The 19736-nt window shown below is 62.1% G+C and overlaps 5 protein-coding genes across 7 annotated transcripts; 4 read left to right on the forward strand and 1 right to left on the reverse strand.

Moving 5' to 3' along the window:
- The first annotated feature begins 674 nt into the window (after positions 1 to 674).
- Positions 675 to 9330, forward strand: PDIA3 (protein disulfide isomerase family A member 3). The gene is made up of 13 exons (XM_056499357.1): positions 675 to 1935; positions 2015 to 2093; positions 2748 to 2865; positions 3251 to 3358; positions 4219 to 4348; positions 4812 to 4928; positions 5353 to 5478; positions 5880 to 6062; positions 6595 to 6703; positions 7486 to 7614; positions 8032 to 8111; positions 8612 to 8669; positions 8929 to 9330. The coding sequence occupies exons 1-13, from the start codon at positions 1766 to 1768 to the stop codon at positions 9046 to 9048; spliced, it is 1527 nt and encodes a 508-aa protein (XP_056355332.1). The 5' UTR covers positions 675 to 1765; the 3' UTR covers positions 9049 to 9330.
- Positions 9331 to 10012: 682 nt separating this feature from the next.
- LOC130257172 (peptidyl-prolyl cis-trans isomerase FKBP8-like) lies at positions 10013 to 12083 on the forward strand. 3 transcript variants are annotated; one of them, XM_056499446.1, is made up of 8 exons: positions 10016 to 10326; positions 10437 to 10603; positions 10693 to 10781; positions 10964 to 11184; positions 11256 to 11428; positions 11506 to 11583; positions 11734 to 11837; positions 11913 to 12042. In XM_056499446.1, exons 1-8 carry the CDS (start codon positions 10092 to 10094, stop codon positions 11947 to 11949), a joined length of 1104 nt encoding a protein of 367 aa, XP_056355421.1. In that variant the 5' UTR covers positions 10016 to 10091; the 3' UTR covers positions 11950 to 12042. The 3 variants fall into 3 exon arrangements, with proteins under 3 accessions (XP_056355420.1, XP_056355421.1, XP_056355423.1); XM_056499448.1 differs by having other exon boundaries at positions 10967 to 11184; XM_056499445.1 differs by having other exon boundaries at positions 10013 to 10326; positions 10437 to 10781; positions 11007 to 11184; positions 11913 to 12083.
- A 269-nt stretch (positions 12084 to 12352) lies between these two features.
- On the forward strand, positions 12353 to 13099 carry SERF2 (small EDRK-rich factor 2). The gene is made up of 3 exons (XM_056499450.1): positions 12353 to 12457; positions 12679 to 12787; positions 12889 to 13099. Exons 1-3 carry the CDS (start codon positions 12451 to 12453, stop codon positions 12950 to 12952), a joined length of 180 nt encoding a protein of 59 aa, XP_056355425.1. The 5' UTR covers positions 12353 to 12450; the 3' UTR covers positions 12953 to 13099.
- SERINC4 (serine incorporator 4) lies at positions 13088 to 18021 on the reverse strand. The gene is given in 12 exon segments (XM_056499443.1): positions 13088 to 14443; positions 14739 to 14915; positions 14917 to 15026; positions 15224 to 15296; positions 15476 to 15602; positions 15672 to 15767; positions 15946 to 16157; positions 16220 to 16313; positions 16410 to 16489; positions 16575 to 16753; positions 17157 to 17288; positions 17414 to 18021. Coding segments are annotated over 12 exon segments (1545 nt in total). The 5' UTR covers positions 17465 to 18021; the 3' UTR covers positions 13088 to 14229.
- Positions 18022 to 18412: 391 nt separating this feature from the next.
- On the forward strand, positions 18413 to 19554 carry HYPK (huntingtin interacting protein K). The gene is made up of 4 exons (XM_056499449.1): positions 18413 to 18637; positions 18875 to 18930; positions 19161 to 19212; positions 19397 to 19554. The coding sequence occupies exons 1-4, from the start codon at positions 18452 to 18454 to the stop codon at positions 19490 to 19492; spliced, it is 390 nt and encodes a 129-aa protein (XP_056355424.1). The 5' UTR covers positions 18413 to 18451; the 3' UTR covers positions 19493 to 19554.
- Positions 19555 to 19736: the final 182 nt, after the last annotated feature.

Raw genomic sequence — 19736 nt, forward strand, 5'->3', positions numbered from 1 at the left:
GCCCAGAGCTGTGGTCACTGCTCAGAGCTGTGGTCACTGCTCAGAGCTGTGGTCACTGCCCAGGGCTGTGCTCACTGCCCAGAGCTGTGTTCACTGCTCAGAGCTGTGGTCACTGCTCAGAGCTGTGCTCACTGCCCAGGGCTGTGCTCACTGCCCAGGGCTGTGCTCACTGCTCAGAGCTGTGCTCACTGCCCAGAGCTGTGTTCACTGCTCAGAGCTGTGCTCACTGCCCAGGGCTGTGCTCACTGCTCAGAGCTGTGCTCACTGCCCAGGGCTGTGTTCACTGCCCAGAGCTGTGGTCACTGCCCAGAGCTGTGGTCACTGCTCAGAGCTGTGCTCACTGCCCAGGGCTGTGGTCACTGCCCAGAGCTGTGGTCACTGCTCAGAGCTGTGCTCACTGCCCAGGGCTGTGGTCACTGCCCAGAGCTGTGGTCACTGCTCAGAGCTGTGCTCACTGCCCAGAGCTGTGCTCACTGCCCGGCCCGGGGGCCCCACGCTGGCCGGACAGGCGCGGTGGGCAGCGCCCCCTGCCGCCCCGGGGCGCACAGTACCGGGAGCAGCGGCGAGGGCCCCGGGCCGGCGGGGCCCGTCCGGCGGGAGCAGCGCGTGCACGGGGAGCGGCCGCACGGCGCCCCCCGGGATTCGGTCTCGGTCCTGGGCTCATGGTGCAGTGGCGACGATCAGGTCAGAGATGCCACACGGGTACTCCCCGCAGCGCTGGGGCCGACTGGCTGATACAGCTCAATTTTGGTGACAAAAATGCCGGAAAGAGCCCAGGCGGCTGTTGAGCACCTGATGAGGACTGGCCCCAGTCATCAGCCCTGGGGACACTGGGCGCAGTTGCTAAAACTCAGCGGTCAGCGGGAGAACGTGCTGACAAGGCGAGGGAAGGAGCGCGTGGGCTCTAAGGAGAAACGGTGGCGAGGCGGAAACGGGGTACCGAGAACGTTCCCCCAGCATTGTCCCCCAAGGCCACCCGAGCTGCCCGGCGCGCTGCACAGGGCGCTAGCGCTGGAGGGTGACAGTCGCGGTTTGGTGCGGGACAGCCCCAGGCCCTGGCGGTACCGGCCCACGGCGGCACGGGGTGGGAGCGGGCTGTGCTGGACCGAAGCCGGCGGCGAGCCGAGCACCCCGGCAGGGATGGCACAGACGAGGATCCTTCGGCCCGCAGAGCCCAGCAGAAGGTGCAAATGCCGGCGGACGCGGTTACGGCACAAAGACCCGCTCCGGGTTCGGCTCGGGACGAGGGGAACGCCGGACCCTACCAGGGCCGCAGCGTGAGGGGCAGGGAGCGAAAATACGGGCCTGCGGCGTGTGCTGGGCACGCGTCACCGCCGGGCCGGCACGGCGCGGTACGGACACAGTGGCCATGGCGTTAATGCCCGTCCGTCGGGCCAGCAGAGCCCCGGGACACCGACAGCGGACTCGGCAGCGCACGGCCCCGGGAAGTCTTCACGGCCCCCGGGCCGTGCCGGGCAGGGACAAGGGCAAGCGCTGCATTCAGCGCGACAAAGCTCGGTGGGACTGACTGCACCTCGGATGGAGAACGGGACCGGCCCCGTGCTCCCGCCCGCCCCCGCCGCTCACCGGCGGCCGTGAGGCGGCACGGCCCCGCCCCTTCTGGCGCGCGGCCCGGCCTCTCCGCCCAATCAGGAGCTGCCACACGGCAGATCCGGATGCGGGGGCGGGACTTCCGGCTGCGGCCCCGGCGCTCCCTCAGCCGCCGCTCCCGGCCGCGCCGCTCCCAACCCGCCGCTCCGCCGTCATGTCCGCGCCCCGGCCCCCGCAGCCCGCCCTGCCCGCCGCGCTGCTGCTGCTCGCGCTGCTCGCCCTCGGCGCTCGCGCCTCCGACGTGGTGGAGCTCACCGATGCCGATTTTGAGAGTGGCCTGGCCGAGCGCCCGGGGCTGGTGCTCGTGGAGTTCTTCGCGCCCTGGTGAGGGGCCGCTGGGGCGGGGGGCCGGGGTGGGCCGGGAACGGGACTTGGCTGGTCTGACTCCCTTCCGTGCCCCTAGGTGCGGACACTGCAAGCGGCTGGCGCCGGAGTACGAGTCGGCCGCGACCCGGCTGAAGGGGATCGTGCCTCTCGTGAAGGTGAGCAGCGGCTCCAGCCACCGGGCTCGCGGTCCGCAGGCCTGACGGACGGCGTCTCTCTGATGTCTTGGAGCCCTGAAACAGTGTTTGAGCCGGTGCTTGCGGGGCCGCACCGCGCGGCTGCTGTGCAGAGGCTGTGTGAGGGCTCGCCCCAGGCGGGGCCTGCTCGGAGCTGGCTGAGGCTGAGAGCGAGCACCGTGCTGCACCTGCCCACTGAGGCCTCCTGACTAGGAGCTCTCTTCTCTGCCGCAAAACTCGTAGAGTTTTCTCAAATCAGGGCCTCGCTCTTCCTTTACGGGAAGTGGGATGGACTCTTGGCACCCTGGCCTTCTGGTCAAGTCAGCCTGTTTTCTTCAAGTGTTATATGAACTTTAGGACTGATGAGGTGCTGAGAAATTCCTTGTCATTGATTGTAAGAAACTATATTTTCTAGTATTTCTTTGGTGTGTAGTCCGGTTGAATTTGAAGCTACTTAGCCTTTCCAGTATTTTCTCAAATATTTTTCTGGGCCTCTCCATATACCTGTGCTACCTGTTTCCCAGTTTGGGCTATCCAGTACCAGGCAGTGTGTGATGGATCCCTCTAGTCCCTTGGCTGGGTTGAGTGTGTTAGGGCTGGATCTCAGGCTGAGTAGCAAGATTTTTTTTCCTTTAGGTTGACTGTACAGCAAATTCCAACACCTGTAACAAGTATGGAGTCAGTGGATATCCCACATTAAAGATTTTTCGAGATGGAGAAGAGGCAGGGACCTATGATGGGCCCAGAACAGCAGGTAAGAGCTGTTTGGCAGTGTCTGGCTTGCTGATCTGCTGTGGGAGGCAACATGTAACAGCCAGGGATGCAGGGAAGCTTCCCACCTACACACACACCCTCCAGCCCCTTACCCTCTCCAGAACACTTTGTGCTGGCAAAGCCTGGGATGTTTATTTTCCCCTAACGGTCTCCTTTAAAGGTGAAGGTTTCCACATTAGCTCCTAGTTCCAAGGATGCTAGGAAGCTCCTGTGTGGACCTGATGAGAACAATCTTTCAGTTCACACATTTTTTGTATGGGAGATATGTATGGATTCTGCAGAAACAATTTTTGATTTAGGAAGCTTCAAAAATGTCTTGTGGAACTTGGTATTGATCCCTTTAATTATTTTGCTAATCTTTCAAGATGGAATTGTCAGCCATCTCAAGAAACAGGCAGGACCTGCTTCAGTGGCTCTCAGTTCTGTGGCTGAGTTTGAGAAGTTCATTGGCGATAAAGATGCTTCTGTTGTGGGTGAGTAGAGGTTGTGCATCATGGAATGAATGGGCACTGGGCTCTGGGAGCTTGAGTGAAAAGATCAGAGGCAATACCACAACCTGCAGCAAAAGAAATTCCAGATGGACATGAGCAAAAACACTGCTGGTCATGAGAACAACGAAGCCCTAGAATGTGTATCCAGAGGGATTTTAAAATGTTCAGCCTGGGAGATTTTCACAACTTAGTTTGACAAAGCTCTGAGCAACCTAGTCTGAGGCTGGTCCCACTTCAAGTGGGAGATGGGTTTGAGGACTTCTGGCTATTCCTTTCAAATTTTTTCTTTACTTTTTTTTTCTCATGGTCATCTGCCTTTGTGGGCTCCCCTGGCACCATAGTATGTTTTCCAAAGGTTGTTGCTCTCTTGGCTGGCTTTGGGTTGCTGGAAGATGCATTTCTTGCTCTGGTGGCATGGGAGGGCTGTTGGCTTTGGGTGTGTCCATGGTTACACGTGGCAATAGCACATGGTGCAAATCAGGTGCCATCTTCTAGGTATAACCACACGAGTATTAACCAGCATTCCTAAACTGACTGTTATTAAGTGCCAGTGGCTGTTACAGTCACCAGTGGATGTCTGGGTGTTCAGAGGACAGGGTGTTCAGTTGTCCTTGGCTGCATGACCAAGTTGGGCTTCTCCTGAGTAGTTTTCTGCTGCTGGAAAGGAGGGGGTGCAAGGAGGTCCTGGAAAATGGGAGAAAAGCTGTCAAAGGTAAAGACCTCAACATGCACTGAAGGACTGGATTCAGGATTGATCAGTGCATTGTAGAGAAGAATGCTGAGAGCTGCAGAGGGTCCACAGCTGGGTTGGTCTGAGGTCACGGTCTGCCCTTCTGCTGCAGGCTTCTTTGGTGATGCATCTGGGGATGCCTACTCGGAGTTCATGAAAGCAGCCAACAGCCTCAGGGATAACTACCGCTTTGCGCACACCACCGACGAGCAGCTGGTGCAGAAGAACGGGGAACATGGAGAGTAAGTTACTTAATACAAAGATTTCTTGTTATGGAGGCATTTGGAACAAGTTCATAGATTCCAGTTAAATAGTTTCAGTTTCTAAACATAGCTTAAGGTCTGTTTTCTTCCCCAGCTGACAGTGGTGTTTCCTTTGAATTGAGACAGAAAGGTGTAAATGGTTACAGGCTTTGAAGTGTTTGTGTCTGCCTCTGGGTGGAAAGTATCTCACCAGAGACATTTTGTTTCCGTACTCCTTGTTATGGAGAGAGTTTGGTTTCTCATTCTGGCCTGTCTGAATCATGGAGAAGATTCTGACAGGTACACCTAGTGCACTAGTGCCGCCAAGAAGCTAGACAGTGTTGTTTGAGCTATGAATGGTGAGTGGGGATTGTCACTGGAGTGGGTTTTCGCCTCCTCTGGCTGCTGTTCGTGGACTCCCAGGGACACTTAAAACTAATTCACAATACCTGCTTCCCCACAGAGGCATAGTCTTATTCCGTCCTCCACGCCTGGCCAACAAGTTTGAGGAGAGCTCTGTCAAGTATCCAGAAGACAAAATCACCAGTGGAAAGATCAAGAAATTCATCCAGGAGAACATGTGAGTGATTCCTCACCAGCACATGTGACAGGCTGGCCCCTGTTGGCTTTGTCTCTGTCAGAGCTTGTTTTTTCATTGCTGCCACTTCCTGCTCTGTGTCTTGGCACTTCTTCCCTTTGGGGACACCTTCTTGAAGTCCTGACCTGGCTATTGGCATGCATTCCCCATATTCTAACCATGATCCTGTTTAAAAACTGAACCTGTGAGACTTGTGCTAGCTTTGGCCTTACTTGGGTCAGGTCTAGCCCCTCATGTGACTGGAGATGGAGATTTGACTCAGAATAACCTGGTACAGGAATGAGCAAAGTGTTTCTTCCTGGGGCCTGATTGATCACGGGCATTTAACTCCTGGGTGGGAAGCAAATGTGCTGTGTCAAGGGTGTTGTGGGGTCATGGATTCTGCTAATACCTCTCTTGGTGACAGCTTTGGCATCTGCCCACACATGACTGAAGACAACAAAGACTTGATCCAGGGCAAGGACTTGCTGGTGGCCTACTACGACGTTGACTATGAGAAGAATGCGAAGGGATCCAACTACTGGCGCAACAGGTGGGAGTGGTGGCGAGTAATTCAGCCTCGTGCTGTGCTTCCACAGCTTGGGTGACAGTCCTCTGAAATCCTGTGTGATTGCTCTTGGATCCCTGGTCCTTAGGAACTTAGAGCTTATCCACAAACTGCCTCACTGCCGTGGTGTGCAGTTCTGCCCTGTGTGCCTGACACCCTGGGGTCGCACAGGTGGAGGATGGAAACACACAGCACTTGCCTCAGTCACCACAGACACAAGCTTACTGGCCTGCTTCTCAGCACCATTTCTACAGGACTTGGCTCTGAAGAGCACATTGTGCCACTGAATTCCTAGTCCAGTGTGCATGTCATCTTTAAGGGTGTTACATCATGTGGAAGAAAATATTCAAAGAAATAATGCTTTTTGTTATTTTTTTCCCACTCAGAGTTATGATGATTGCAAAGAAGTTCTTGGATGCTGGCCACAAACTGTCTTATGCTGTTGCTAGTCGGAAAACCTTTGGCCACGAGCTTTCTGAGTTTGGTCTGGACAGCAGTGTGGGTGAGGCCCCCGTCGTTGCCATCAGAACTGCCAAAGGAGATAAATATGTCATGCAAGAAGAGTTCTCGTGAGTTCTTGAACTTGCTAGTACTGGGTCTCACTTGATGGACTTTGGTCTAGAGGTCTCTGACCAGATGATGCTTTGTTAGCTTTGAGGAAACAGGAAAGGTGGATGTTCCAGCTGGAAGAAGTAATTGCTGGGTCAAAATGGCTCCTGCTCATGTGTTCTGCTCTCTAGAAAGTTTGCCCTCCTGTTATACAAAGGGAGAGAATTTAATTCAAAATACTGAAATGTCTGGTTAGGAGTAAGGGTGCAATAAAGGGCAGTAGAATTAGTTGTATCTTTCATTTTGAAAAAAAACCTGAAGGATGCTGGAAGGCCTAAAACTTTGAATGGAATGTGCATCCAGCATCCTGTCAGAGCCCTTAAGGACATTGTTGCACTTGTTCTGGGGTCTACTAAGCCAGCCCCAGACTGGTGCTGTCAGAAATGCAGGTAGCATCTGTTGTGTGGGTGGAAGGAGCTTAAATAAGCCTTGAAAGTTTTCCCCTCTCATGCTGTGTGTGTACTGATGGCTGTAACGTCACTTTTCTTTCAGCCGTGATGGAAAGGCTCTGGAGAGATTCCTCCAAGATTACTTTGATGGAAACTTGAAAAAATACCTGAAATCAGAGCCTGTCCCTGAAAGCAATGATGGCCCTGTAAAGGTGAGTGCTGCTTACAGCTGCAGACACTGCTCAGCAGCAGCTTCCTGTGCCTGTGTGAAGTGCTGGGAGTGTGGCGTGGTGGCAGCTCAAGAGGCCTCTCTGGTGATAGACAGAGGAATTACTCACTCCCTTGTTCCACTGCAGCTTTCTGAGGGAGACATGCAGCTTGCAGTTTGGGTTCTGTTTTTCTCTCTTAGCATAGTAGCTGCTGCTTGGCCACAGCCACAGTGCAGCAGCATCCTCATTTCCAGGAATGACACAAAGGCCTGCCTTCTTTGTGCTTGCTCCCTCATGGCATGGTCTTCCTGTTGGTTGTAACTGCACAATTTTAGGGATCTCCTCATTTATCTCATCGTTGGGATCTGGTATGATTCCTGCCTTTCACCCTCTCAGGTAATTCTGCCCTGAGTAAGAGCATCCCCTGGCCTGGCTTTTTGATGAGAGCCCTACACAGGAGTGCAAGTCACAGGATTCACAGATGTTTTGGGGGGAATGGGGATGGCCTCAGGCAGTCCTGCTGATTGCTTGCTGTGATTGAAAAGAAATGGCTTTATTTCCCTGTGAGGAGACCATATGCAGACCTCATTTGAAGGTAGTGCTGGTAACTTATGGCAGGTTTTTACCTGTATGGTGCAGATGAGGAGGGCTGTGTTTGCTTCTGCTGCTTGCTATGCAGGTGTGGGAGACCCAGGCTTGGGTGGAGTGTGTGGATCATGTCATGAGTACCACACTGCCTCGTCTCTGACTTGGAAGGAGCTAACTGGTGTGATCAACCCTTACAGGTGGTGGTGGCTGAGAACTTTGATGAAATAGTTAATGCTCCAGACAAAGATGTCCTGATAGAGTTCTATGCACCGTGGTGTGGCCACTGCAAGAATCTGGAGCCCAAATACAAAGAATTGGGGGAGAAGGTAAGTCTGAAACTCTGGCATATGAGAGAATTTTGCAGCACTAAATGATCCTGCAAGTTCTTTCTAGCCTCTGTGATAATGGGGAATAATTATGCCTTCCTGAGGACTACAAATTTTGGTCTCTTTGTGGAGTCCAGATATCTTGCAGCAGGATCTGTGGTAGCAACCACATTGGTATATTTAATCTGTGTTCTTGGCTAGGACATGGGAATATTCCCTGATTCAGTGACTGGCCTCAACTGCCCAAGTTTCTTTTTAGATCTTTTCCCTCTGCATGAGGATTGTTTGCCATGTAGTGAGGGTTGGTGAAGTGGCATTCGCTGTGCACTGTCCTCTGACACCTCTATCCCAAATCATGCTGACTGCTGGGTTCTTGGATTTTGGAATTGGTTACTGATGGGTTCTTTCTACCCACAGCTCAGCAAAGATCCCAATATCATCATTGCCAAAATGGATGCCACAGCCAATGATGTGCCTTCTCCCTACGAAGTCCGAGGGTAGGTGTGACTGCTCTGACACCACGTGTCAGTGCAGGAGTCTGGCTCTGTCTGACCTTGGGCACAGCGCTGAAGAGCTGAAAGAGCCTCACAGGGAAGGGTGTGGGACTTGCCAGGCTATAGTAGGTGCTGGGCAATGGCTTGATGGGGATAAATCAAAAGTGACAACAAAATATGCTGATCTGCCTGGCTTCTCCAGGATTCTGGTGTCCTGGCTCTGTCCTGCTGCTTTGGAATGTGCTGAGATTCTGTTCCTGGCAGTGTGAAAACATCTTGGCTTACTGTTCCAAAAGCAGTTCAGCTAGCAAACTTGAACCTGTGAGCTCAGCCAGATCTGTGGGTGTGGCTGGGCTCTTGAAGGCAACACCTGGTGCCTCAGAGCCACTGAAGCTGTGCCATGTTAAACCAGGGCAATGTGGGGCGTGAGTTCCTTCAGTTGGGGCTGGCCTGATAGAAATCAGAGCATCTCAGGAGCTCATGTGTTTCTTCTCTCTCTGCAGTTTCCCCACCATCTATTTTGCTCCAGCTGGCAAGAAGCAGAGTCCAAAGAAGTATGAGGTGAGTATTTTACTGTTCTTGAGGCTTTGTAAAGAAGTGAAGAGAGTCCAGGTGCTCTGATTATACTCAAGCCTGTGGAGTTGGGGTTGGCACTGTGTTCCTGTTACCCTGGGAGTAGGTACCTACTGGGAGCATGTTACTGGGGAGAACTCTGCTTGCAGTCACCTGGGTCTCCTGCCAGGCACCTGAACACCCCTGCAGGAGAGGGGAAGCCCGTGGTGGGTACAGGTCCTGCCTGACTGTCATTTGCTTTCTGCAGGGTGGTAGAGAAGTGAGTGACTTCATCAGCTACCTAAAGCGGGAGGCAACCAACACTCCCGTCCTGCAGGAGGAGGAGAAATCCAAGAAATCCAAGAAGAAGGTGAAGGAGGATTTGTAAAGTACCTACTTACCACCTTATCAGGATGAGCTCTGTGTGAATTGGGGAAGCACTGGTCAGACTGGGCCAGTCCTGGGCTGTGAGAGCCAGTGGCCATGCGGGCTGAGGGGCCCCAGCTGCTGTATCTAGTAATGTTTCATTTCCTGCCGTCTCTTAGCTGCACTGTTGTGGGGCTCCCCAGGTTTGTTTTGAGGTTTGGGAGGGGGTGGGGGTACAGTTATTTTCTAATTTTTTTTGTACATTTGGAGAAGTGAAACAATAAAATGACCCCCTGAAGACCAAGTGGCCCTGTCCTGGCACAACCCCTCAGACCTGGGATGGGATCCCACTCTCCATAGGCAGCAGCTTCCTGCTGTAGGTTGTTCCCTGCCACGGCTTGCTACCACTGGCAGGAGCACCCACGACACTGGGTTGCAGGAACCAGGGCGTTCTTCCGACTCCCCTGGTCCTCCAATACATTCACCCCTGCCCTGGCTTCCCTGGCAGTCCCTTTGATCCCTGACCCCCTTGGTTCCCCTTGGCCCCCCTGCTGTTCCCTCATTCACTCCCCAGCTGCCTTGGAAGGCGATCATGGGCCTCGGTGCCCCCCGCAGCAACAGCGGGCCGCTGAGTCCTGCCGGTGCTCGATTCCCCCCGCGCCTGCCCTGCCACGAGTGCAGAAGGCTGAGCCAGAGTCCCGGCCCTCAGCTCGGTACCGGAGACGGCCGGGCACGGCATTGCCTGGACTGCACGGCGGCGGCGGGCGGTCCCGGGGGGGGGCGAGCGGCGGAAGCCCCGTGTTGGAGCTCGCCCTTGGCCGGCTATTTTTGCCGCCGGCCCGGACTAATCCCCTGAGCCGCTTCCCGGCATTAGGTAACGGCGCGGCGGCATGCGCTCCGCCGTGTCCCCGGCCCGGGCGAGCCCCGGCAGTCGCGGCGCGGCGGGACCGGCGTCGGCACGCCCGCTGCGGGCTGGGGGCCGTGGGCACCCGCCGCCGAACCCCAGGCGGCCCCGGACCGAGGCCAGCAGGTAGCGGCGGGCGGCGAGGAGGGCCGGGGGCGGGCATGCCGGGCCCGTCGCCCGGCGGCTCCCCAGAGAGGGAAACGGGGGCCGGCGGGAGGCCGCGGGGGCCCGGCCGGGACCGACGGGTGCGGTTCCGGCTGCCTCACACCGCCATCGCGCTGCCGTCGGTGCGCGAGGAGGAGCGGCTCTTCTACCGGCGGCTGGAGGCGCTGGCGGTGCCGGGGCCCGGCGGCTTCGGGCCGCTCTTCGTTTCCGACGCTTGGAGCGACTTGACGGGTGAGCGCCGGGCCGGCGGCTCATCTAGGACGGCCGGTACCGGGGAGAGTCGGGAAAGGGGCGCCAATTGCGGGGCTCCCGGCTGGGCTCTCAGCGCCTCCTCCCCGCAGAGGACCGGCTGCTGCGGAAGCGCGTGGTGCGGGCCGGGCCGGGCGGGTCGCGGCCGTTGCCGGGCCAGGAGGTGTCGGTGAAGGTGCTGGGCGCCCTGGAGGACGGCGGGCTGGTGGAGCGGGACCCGCGGCTCATCTTCGTGCCGGGTCACGGCGACGTCGTGCAGGTGAGCCCGAACCGGTGCGCGGTTCCATGCCGTGCGGGTCAGCGCTGCCCGGGGCTCCGACCCGCCAGCCCCGCCGTGCCCGTCCACAGGCTCTGGAGCTGGGCGTCCCCACCATGCAGCCCGGGGAGGTTGCCTTCTTCCTCGCCGCTTTCCCCTACGCCTATGGCCACCCGGGCAGGTAGAGTGGGCGGGCAAGGGGACCGAGCGGGCGGGGACTGTAGCCGGCAGGAGGCGGGAGGGGAGACGGACGGGGACGGGCAGACAACAGGGACAGGCGAGGACAGGAGGACCGGAGCCGGAGGGGCCAGCAGGACAGGGGACCGGGGCGGACAGGGGTCGGGGCAGCCGGTGCTGTACTAGCAGGGAGCCCGATGTGCCGCCCGAGGCGCCGCTGCTGTTCGAGGTGACGCTGCTGGAGGTGCGGGACGGCCCCGACCCGCAGCCGCTGCCGCCCGCCGTCCGCCTGCGCCTGGGCTCGCAGCGCCGGGAGCGGGGCAACTTCCACTTCGCACGGGGCGACTTCGCGGCGGCGCTGCGATCGTACCGGCTGTCCCTGAGCGCCCTGGACGGCCCCGCCACCGGTGAGACCGGGCGGGAGAGAGGGCCCGGGGCTGCGGGGCTGGGGATGCTGAGGCTGCCGCTCGCCCCGCAGCTCTGCCCGGGCCCGAGGAGGAAGAGGAGTTGCGGGAGCAGCGCGTGAAGTGCCTCAACAACTGCGCGGCCGCCGAGCTGAAGCTGGGGCGGGCGGAGGAGGCGCTGGCGGCCTGCGAGGCGGCCCTGCGGATCAGCCCCGACAACAACCGGGCGTTGCTCCGCCGCGGGCAGGTGGGGCTCGCATGGTTCCGCACCGCCCCGCTCCCCTCGGCCCGGCCGTCGAGCTATCCTCCGCTCCTTTCCCGCAGCTGCTGGCAGAGCAGGGCCGGGACGCAGAGGCGGCGCTCACCCTGAGGAAAGCCCTGGAGCTGGACCCGGCCAACAAGGTGCGGGAGGCGGGGGGCGAGGGCGGGCGGCGGTCCCGCAGGACCTGGTACCAGGAGCGATGGAGAGGGAGAGGATCCCGCAGGAGCCGGTTCCGGGATGGTCGGATGTCCCACCGAGCCCTGCCCACCGCAGCCGCTCCTCTCCCGCAGGTCATCCACACCGAGCTCTCACGGCTGGCGAAGCGCCAGAGCCCCGCACCCAGCACCGCCCCGCAGAATCCCCGCCACGACGCGATGCCGCCGCCGAGCCCCGCGTGCGTAGGCAGGAACGGATGCCCGTCCCGCACCCTCTCGGCCCGGATGGCGCTTATAGCCGTGTCTCCCCGTAGATCCCCCGCACCGCCCACGGCGGAAGGAGCGATCTGAGCGGCCCCGCAGCGCCCCAGAGCCTGACTGAGGAGATAGAAGAGCTCTCATACCGCCCTCCCCGCACCGCCCCACAGTCCCTGGGGCGGAGGAGAACTGTGCGGGGGGAGGGCTGAGGGAGGAGCGGGACGAGGAGCGGGACAAGCCCCGGATCCGCGCCCGTCCCGCACCGCCCGCGCCGCCCTCCCCGCTCGGCAGGGCTCCCCGCACGCCTCGTGACGTCACGGGGTCGGCTCCCTCCACGCATCCCGGCGCGCGGGGGCGGCTGCGGCGCTTGCGCCCAACCTTCCGGGATTTTCGCCCCCGCCGGCAGAAGGGAGGCCGTAGCCCGCGGCCAATCAGGCGGGGTCGTGCCGGAGAGACGCGCCAATGGGAGTGCAGAGGGGGATGGATCGGCGCAATGATTGGCTGTGGCGTCCCTTAAAGCGCGGAGCGGGGCGGGGCGTGGGGGGGGTCAGTGCGGGACGTGGCGGTGGAGTGGCGGTGGGAGGGAGCGGCGCCATGACCCGTGAGTTGGGGGGGAAGGAAGGAATGGAGGAAGGAAAGAAAGAAAAGGGACTGAGGCTGACGAGTGCGGTGGGCCGGGGTAGTGGGGGATTGTTCTGGAGTGCGGCGAGGCCGGGGTCAGGCCGTGATCCGGGACCCGCCTTGCGGGCAGCGGTCGGGCCGGGTGTGGGAGGGGTCCCGTGAGCGGAGCCGGGCCGCGCTGAGGCAGCCGCGCCTTGGCAGGCGGCAACCAGCGCGAACTGGCGCGGCAGAAGAACCTGAAGAAGCAGAGCGACTCGGGCAAGGGCAAGCGGCGGGACGACGGGCTCTCGGCTGCCGCCCGCAAGCAGAGGTGAGCGCCGGGCCGGCCCCGCCGGCTTCCCCCGCCCCGCTCCCCGCTCCCGCCCCGCGGCGGTGCCGGCCCCGCCGCCAGCCCCGCCGCGCTCCCTGCAGGGACTCGGAGATCATGCAGCAGAAGCAGAAGAAGGCCGACGAGAAGAAGGAAGGCAACAAGTAGCGGGCGGAGGCGCCGGGCTGCCGCCCCAGGGCCGGTCCCGCCGGCAGGATGCCCCGCGCCGCCCCGGGCCGGGTCCCGCCGGGACCCCCGGCATCGCCCCGCGCCCTGCGGTGCCGTCCCCTATTAAAGTAGCTGTGGAGCCCTGCACGCTGCGTCTGCTGGTCCGTGCGCCGTGCGGGGGGTGGGCGAGCACGGGTACTGCCGGCGGAGCGATCGCGGCCGCGGGGAAAAGGACCGAGCGCGGCCGCGGCGGAGTCAAGCGGCGGCATCTCGATGGTGAGGAACAAAGGTGGGGTCGGGCCTGGGCGGCCCCCGGGGCAGCACCCGAGATCAGCGGGGCGGCTGCGGGCCGAGCGCCCTGGGGCGGGTGGGAGAGCCGGGAGCCCCGAGGAACGAATGTGGCCGGCGTGGCGCCGGGCGGGCCGGGCCCGGGGCCGCTCGGAGGGCGGCGGGGAGAGATGGCGGCCGGGCCTGCGCGGCGGGGAGAGCCGCGCTGCGGCTGCGGCACGGCCGGGGCGGGCCCAGCGAGGCTGCCCGTCCGGCACGGCGCCGAGCGGCCTGGCTGAGGCTCCTCGGCTCCCTGCGGAGCCGCAGTGCTGGCGGCAGCCGGGGCTCCTCACCGAGCCAGATGCAGCACCGCCTCCGCTTCGCGCCGTCCTTGGCGCTGGTCTCGCAGAACACGCAGCTGTAGCCTGGGGCTGGCAGTGGGGCCCTGCTTGCACCGAGGCCCTGCGGAGCTACTGCTCGCCATGGCAGCCTCCTGTGGTCTGTGTGGATGCGAGGACTGTGGACGCTGCACTGCCTGCAGCACGGGGGTCTGGCAGAGCCAGGTCAGGCTCTGCAGGGACCTGCAGCAGTGCTGCTGGTTCGGAGTGTTTCACAGGGCTCACAGCCCCTCTCCCCATCCCCATGGCATCAGCCTGTGCAGGGCAATGGCACAGGCTCAGTTCAGAGTTTTATATAAAAATGTATTGAAGCAGGTATTTACAGTGAATGCACCATGGCAGTGGCGGCCAAGGCAGAGCCCTGCTCTCCCAGTGAGGCCAGGGCAACCAGGCTGCAGGCTGAGCACCTGCCACCAGCTTGCTCTGGCCCTTAGGGTGGTCCTGGCTCAGCACAGGGCCAGTATCCCTGGGAGCATCCACCTCCCATGTTCCCCTCAGTGTCTGAGATGCTGCTGTCTCCTGGGACAGGGGAGGCCAGGAAGACCAAGCAGGGCCAGAGCAGAGGCACAGGGCACAGCAGGGACCAGCCCTGGGCAGTTTGTCCTGGCAGGACTATGTGGAGACGTTGATGCGCTGTGGAGCGCGTCGGCGCCGCACGATCCGCGGTCCTGTGCTGTGCCGGTGCTGTGCGGAGCCATGGAGGCAGAAGGGGCTCAGCAGCAGCCACAGGTAGAGCAGCACACAAGCCCAGCACGAGGACACCTTCACCCAGAAGGTTGACCAGCTGCCGTGTGTGAAGGTGGTCTCCAGCGCCGCATTCTCGTAGCTGGTGGGAGAGGGCAGGGCTGGGTGCCCAAGGGATGCCAGCACAGGGGCTTACAGTGCCAGCTGCAGCCACCAGGTCACCCTGTGTCCCAGTGGCCACATGCCCCTGGCATGTCCCTTCTGCCATGGGCCCTCCAGCCCTTCTTGCTGCGCTGCACAGCTGCCACTGGAGCAGTGCAGGCCTGTGGGCACAGAGCCCTGAGCATCCCCAGCAGGTGCCAGCTCGTGCCATCACAGCCTGGCACAGAGGTTTGGAGCGAGAGCAGGGAGGGCTGGGCAGCAGCACAGAGCCCTACCTGAACCAGTTGGTGAGTGTCATCATAACATAGAGCGAGGCAAGGAAGAAGACAAAGTGGAAAGCTGAGTAGCTGTAGACCACCCGGTCCTGCTCATCCTGGATGATGAACTGTCCCCTGGCGCTCTCCTCTGCTTGCTCACATGTCTGGTCAGTGCCTGCGGGAGTGTGGGGGCATGGCACTCCCAGGCTGGGACGCAGGCTCTGCCCACTCTCCCACACAGACACTGCACTCACCTCTCAGCTCCTCCTCCATCTTCTCAGGGCAACAGAAGCAGCAGGAAGCTTTCTGCAGGAAGAGCAGAGTGGTGACTGCCCAGCTATGTGGCCACCGTGGCCAGGCTGAGCCGTGCCTGATGCCAGGGCAGGTGGTGCGGGCAGCCCTCTGTGCTTGGCTAGACAGACCTGCCCCTCTCTTGGGGCTGGGACAGGACCTTGGGCTGCCCGTAGCAGGAGGACCTGGAGCACAGCTGCATCCATACTCACTTTAAACTCGAAGCTGTAGACTTTGACCATCCAGAAGGGCCCAAAGATCTCAGCGAGGTATGAGGCTTCATTGCTGCGCCCAGGAGAGAGGCAGAAATCATAACACAGGCACCCATCACCCTGTGCTAGACTCCCAGTCTGCCTCATGGATTCCCAATGGCCACAGGAGCTCTGCTGGGCTGCCCCTGTCCACCCACCACTGCCCCACCTGCCCTCAGGGCACCCCACGCTGTGCCTGGGCAGAACACGCACCATGCAAAGAGCACACAGGCGTACATGATGGCAGCGCCCAGCACGGCCACTGTGGTGTCCTCTGTCTGCAGCTCGTCCTGCCGCAGCCCCGGGAAGCACACGGTGAGGTTCTGCCCCTTGTGCAGCACTGCAGGGAGGCGGAGGTGAGAGGGGCACACAGCACGGCGGGGGCTGCTGGGGGGACAGGGACACCCACCTCTCTCCGGGGGGCGGCTGGACAGTGCAGAGAAGGTGAGGTACATCACATAGCAGCTGATGATTGAGGACTGCAGCAGTCCTGACCGTGGCTGCTCTGCAGGAGAGGGGACAGAGGTGTTACTGGAGTTCCTGCAGTGCCACAAGCGGGGCCCTGGTGGGGAGCTAGGTTCTCCTCTAGTGCCCAAGTGCTGGCCCTGAGTCACCCCCAGCCCAGGACACTGCTGGCCATGCAGCAGGGCAGCCCCCACCGTGCTGTGCTGTGTGATACTCACTGAGCCGCACGCATGGCGTGATGGAGATGAAGGACATGATGCCACAGAGGCTGCCATTGATGGCAAGCAGGGCTTTGTTGAGGTGGCAGGCAGCTGGGTGGGTGTAGAACTTGTAGAGGAAGGAGAAGGCGGCAGAGGCAAGGGTGTAGAAGGTGGCTGTGGCCAGCAGCATTGCCAGGTACCAGCGCTTGTCCTGTGCAGCACCTGTCAGCCTGCAGAAGAGTGGATCAGCACTGGCAGTGGGCAGGTACCCACCCAGCACCCCAGCACTCACCAGTTCTTGTTCCAGGTGTGTGCAAAGGCTGTGATCAGCACCAGCTGGATGAGGATGAAAGCAAAGCCCCCACAGACACCTGTGTAGTGCCAGGCTGAGGGAAGAGGGCAGAGGTAGAGATGACACAGGGCAGGCAGGGGCCAAAAGGGGTGCCCAGGGTGCCAGCTGAGGCCGGGGGTGTCAGACATACCTTGGATGAAGTTGTCCTCAGGGATGAAGAAGCTGGCGGCCCAGAGGCCCACCAGCACCAGGAGCTTCAGAAGCCAGAACCTGCAGGGCAGTTAAGGTCAGTAGGACAGAGCCCTGGCAGCCCCACCCCAGGACACCCTGCCCTAGCCCCTCGGCCCACCCCTACCCATTGTGGAGCTGTGCCCGGCGGTCAGAGCTGGAGCGCACGTTGAGCAGCAGGGCAGCCTGTGCCAGGTGGAAGCAGGCAGTGCCAAAACAGATCCGGTACACGGCCGAGGAGCCCACCAGCTGCTCGCAGTCTGTGCCCCCAGGCAGGTGCTGGCACAGCACCACTGAGAAGGGCACCTGGCAGGCACAGTGGTTGGTGGGACAGGGCTGCTGGTGTGTCCAGCCAGCACCCCCAGTGCACACAGCATCCAGCACATCCAAACCTCCAGTACTCCCACCATTCCCAGTACCTTCCCCAGTACCCTGGGACCCCCAGCATGCCAGGCAAATCCTGCATCTCTGGTACTCCTGGCACTCCTCCCCTGTTGGCACTCCCAGCAGCCCTGTTACTATCTCAGCATCCCATTATCCACAAAATTCCAGTGCTCTTGATGCCCCTGGCAGTTCTGGCATACACAGTGCTCTCCTGTATACCCCTGGGTGCCCTGAGGTGCCTGGCACCCCAGTACCCCCAGAACTCATGGCTCCCCAGTACCCCCAGCACTCCCAGTACCCCGGGTCTCCCAGTTCCCTCTGTCACCTTCTCTGCGATAGCCTGGGCCACAGTGCGGGACAGCATGAGGCAGCACACGGCAGAGGCCAGGACGTGCAGGAGCGTGTAGAGGACGCGCGTGCTCGTGGACACGCGGAGCCCGTGACAGCCGCAGCAGAGCTGGGAGGGGCAGGGTCAGCGGGGATCCCGAGGGCCCAGCGCTGCTCCCAGCCCGGCCCAGCTCACCCTGCCCATCCATCCCGCTCCCAGCCCCGCTCCCGGCCCCGCCAGACCCCCAGTCCCACCTGGAAGAGCAGCGGGTGCAGGAGGTGCCCGCGTGCCGCTGTGCCCGCCATGGCCCAGCTCAGCTCTGCTCAGCCCCGTGGCGTTGATGGGATTAGGGGATTGTCAGCTCGGCCCGCCCTGCCATCTGCTCGCTGCTCCCTCCGGGCAGCCGCCCCTGGGGTGCTCCATGGGCGCTGCCCAGTGACTCCTGGCCACGGGCATCCCTGCCCAGACCCGGTCCCCCCGTGGGCAGGGCGAGGCCCGGGCAGGTGGCCTGGACATGAGCTTGCATGGGGGCAGGAGGGGTCTGCACACGATGTCTCCCTGATCCCGGAGCAGTACGGTGCAGCTCTGGAGGGGCTGGGGGTGTGGAGTTTACTGGAGCAGCCCCGGGCACAGAGGCTCCCAAGGGACCCCAAGGTACGTCGCTGGCCAGTGGGAGCACGTCCAGCGGGCAGCAGAGCGGCCCACGGCCGGCCGGAGCTGGGGACAAGCGAGGGGATGCAGGGGCTCTGCACTGGAGCTGGCGTGGCCTTTCTTCAGCTGCCCCACAGCCATTCGGGCTCTGCGCTGGCACAGCCCCGACACGGCGGATCCGCGCCCGCGGGGACACAGCTCCCGCTCGGGGCACAGCGAGAGGCCCCGGGAGCGGCGGGGCGGGCCCGGGCCCGTGCTGCGGTACATCCTCCGCCGGGCCGGCACCGGGTCCGGAAGCACGGCCACAGCCCGGCCCGGCTCGTCCGACCGTGCGGCGGCGGCGGGACCACACCGGGGGCTGACCCGGCAATCCCGGTGTACCGGCAATCCCGGCGTACCGCCAGCGGGCAGCGGCGGGGCTGCGCCCGCCCGACCTGGCTCCGCGCCTCGGCAGCGAGCGGCCCGGGAGTGCCGGCACTGCGAGCTCCGGCCTGCCCGGGCCCCGGGAGCGCAGACCGTGAGCGCCCGGCGAGCCGGGCTGGCGGCGGAACCGGCCCCGCCCGCGTTCGGTCCCGGCGGCGCGCGCCGCTCGCGGCCGCCGGCGGCGGCGCACGTGACCGGAAGCGGGCCGCGGCGGCGGCATGGCGGCGGAAGGCGATGTGGAGCTGGAGCTGGAGACGGAGCCGAACGGCTCCGGCGGCGGCAGCGATGGGGCGGGCGGCCGCGCGGCCGAGAAGCCGCGGAAGCACGATAGCGGCGCGGCAGATCTGGAGCGCGTCACGGACTACGCGGAGGAGAAGGAGATCCAGAGCTCCAACCTGGAGACGGTGCGGCGGCGGGCCGGGACCGGGACCGGGACCGGGACCGGGCCAGGGTGGGAGGCCGGGCGCTGCCTGCAGCGGGGCCGAGCCGGGCGCTGACCACCGCGGCTGCACGCCCATACCCGTGCCGGTGCCGGTGCCCATGCCCATCCCCGTGCCCGTGCCCGTGCCGGTGCCCGTGCCGCCGGCGGGGCCCTGACCCGGTCGGTGCCGTGCAGCGGGGTGACCGCGCTCCTTCTGCAGGCTATGTCGGTGATCGGAGACCGGCGGTCCCGGGAGCAGAAAGCCAAGCAGGAGAGGTAACCGTCCGCGCTCGCTCCGGGCCAGTGCCTGTCTCGCAGCTTGTCACCGCACGGGACACGACCCAGGCATCTGCTTCCCTGTGTGACACCCCGGCCCTTCCCGGCCCCCTCCCAGCCCCACGCTGCTCAGAGGGGTCGCTCCTGCCCGCCTCGTGGCCGAGGGAGCACCGGGACAGTGGCCAGCAGGGGCTGTTGGTCACCGGCGGTTTGTCCGTCTCTTGTCCTAGGGAGAAAGAACTGGCAAAAGTGACCATCAAGAAGGAGGATCTCGAGCTGATTGTGAGTAGGGGCAGGACCCCAGGCAGGCTGCGATGTCCCAAATCTCGGGTGCGAAGCTGCACCCACGGAGGCACGCGTGTGCTGAGGCCGGCGCGGTGTCCCCAGGGGTGGGTGTCCCCCCTGCCCCCGCCCAGCCCGCGGGGCCCTGCCGGTGCTGCACGGGGCTGTGGCTGTTTCTCTGCAGATGACGGAGATGGAAATATCCCGGGCGGCAGCGGAGCGCAGCCTGCGCGAGCACATGGGCAACGTGGTGGAGGCTCTCATCACCCTCACCAACTGAGCTGGGAGGCCGCGGGCGGACAGGCGTGAGCTCTTGCCCTACCAATAAAGGCACTGCTGGGACTGGGCTGTCTTTGTGGTCTACACAGTGCTGAGCACAGGCCCCTGGCCTTGAATGCATGGTGCCCACGAGTGGGGCCCAGCCATGTGGCATGGGCACCCCTGTGACTGGAGCAGGACAAAGGGACCTGCCTGAGCACTGAGACATGCTGCTCTCCCCTCTTTTTATCTCTGCCCCAGGGCAG

This window comes from Oenanthe melanoleuca, chromosome 10, assembly GCF_029582105.1.
Source record: "Oenanthe melanoleuca isolate GR-GAL-2019-014 chromosome 10, OMel1.0, whole genome shotgun sequence".
In the NCBI taxonomy this organism is placed as follows: domain Eukaryota; kingdom Metazoa; phylum Chordata; class Aves; order Passeriformes; family Muscicapidae; genus Oenanthe; species Oenanthe melanoleuca.

Bases quoted from the DNA above. Each gene is read 5' to 3' on its own strand.
- PDIA3 (XM_056499357.1), top strand. From the start codon at position 1,766: ATGTCCGCGCCCCGGCCCCCGCAGCCCGCCCTGCCCGCCGCGCTGCTG. The intron at 1,936-2,014 runs GTGAGGGGCCGC...CCGTGCCCCTAG, and splicing joins GTGGAGTTCTTCGCGCCCTG to GTGCGGACACTGCAAGCGGC. The intron at 8,112-8,611 runs GTAGGTGTGACT...CTCTCTCTGCAG, and splicing joins TCTCCCTACGAAGTCCGAGG to TTTCCCCACCATCTATTTTG.
- LOC130257172 (XM_056499445.1), top strand. From the start codon at position 10,092: ATGCCGGGCCCGTCGCCCGGCGGCTCCCCAGAGAGGGAAACGGGGGCC. The intron at 10,782-11,006 runs GTAGAGTGGGCG...CTGCTGTTCGAG, and splicing joins GCCTATGGCCACCCGGGCAG to GTGACGCTGCTGGAGGTGCG. The intron at 11,185-11,255 runs GTGAGACCGGGC...CTCGCCCCGCAG, and splicing joins CCTGGACGGCCCCGCCACCG to CTCTGCCCGGGCCCGAGGAG.
- SERF2 (XM_056499450.1), top strand. The intron at 12,788-12,888 runs GTGAGCGCCGGG...CGCTCCCTGCAG, and splicing joins GCTGCCGCCCGCAAGCAGAG to GGACTCGGAGATCATGCAGC.
- HYPK (XM_056499449.1), top strand. From the start codon at position 18,452: ATGGCGGCGGAAGGCGATGTGGAGCTGGAGCTGGAGACGGAGCCGAAC. The intron at 18,638-18,874 runs GTGCGGCGGCGG...CTCCTTCTGCAG, and splicing joins AGAGCTCCAACCTGGAGACG to GCTATGTCGGTGATCGGAGA. The intron at 19,213-19,396 runs GTGAGTAGGGGC...GTTTCTCTGCAG, and splicing joins AGGAGGATCTCGAGCTGATT to ATGACGGAGATGGAAATATC.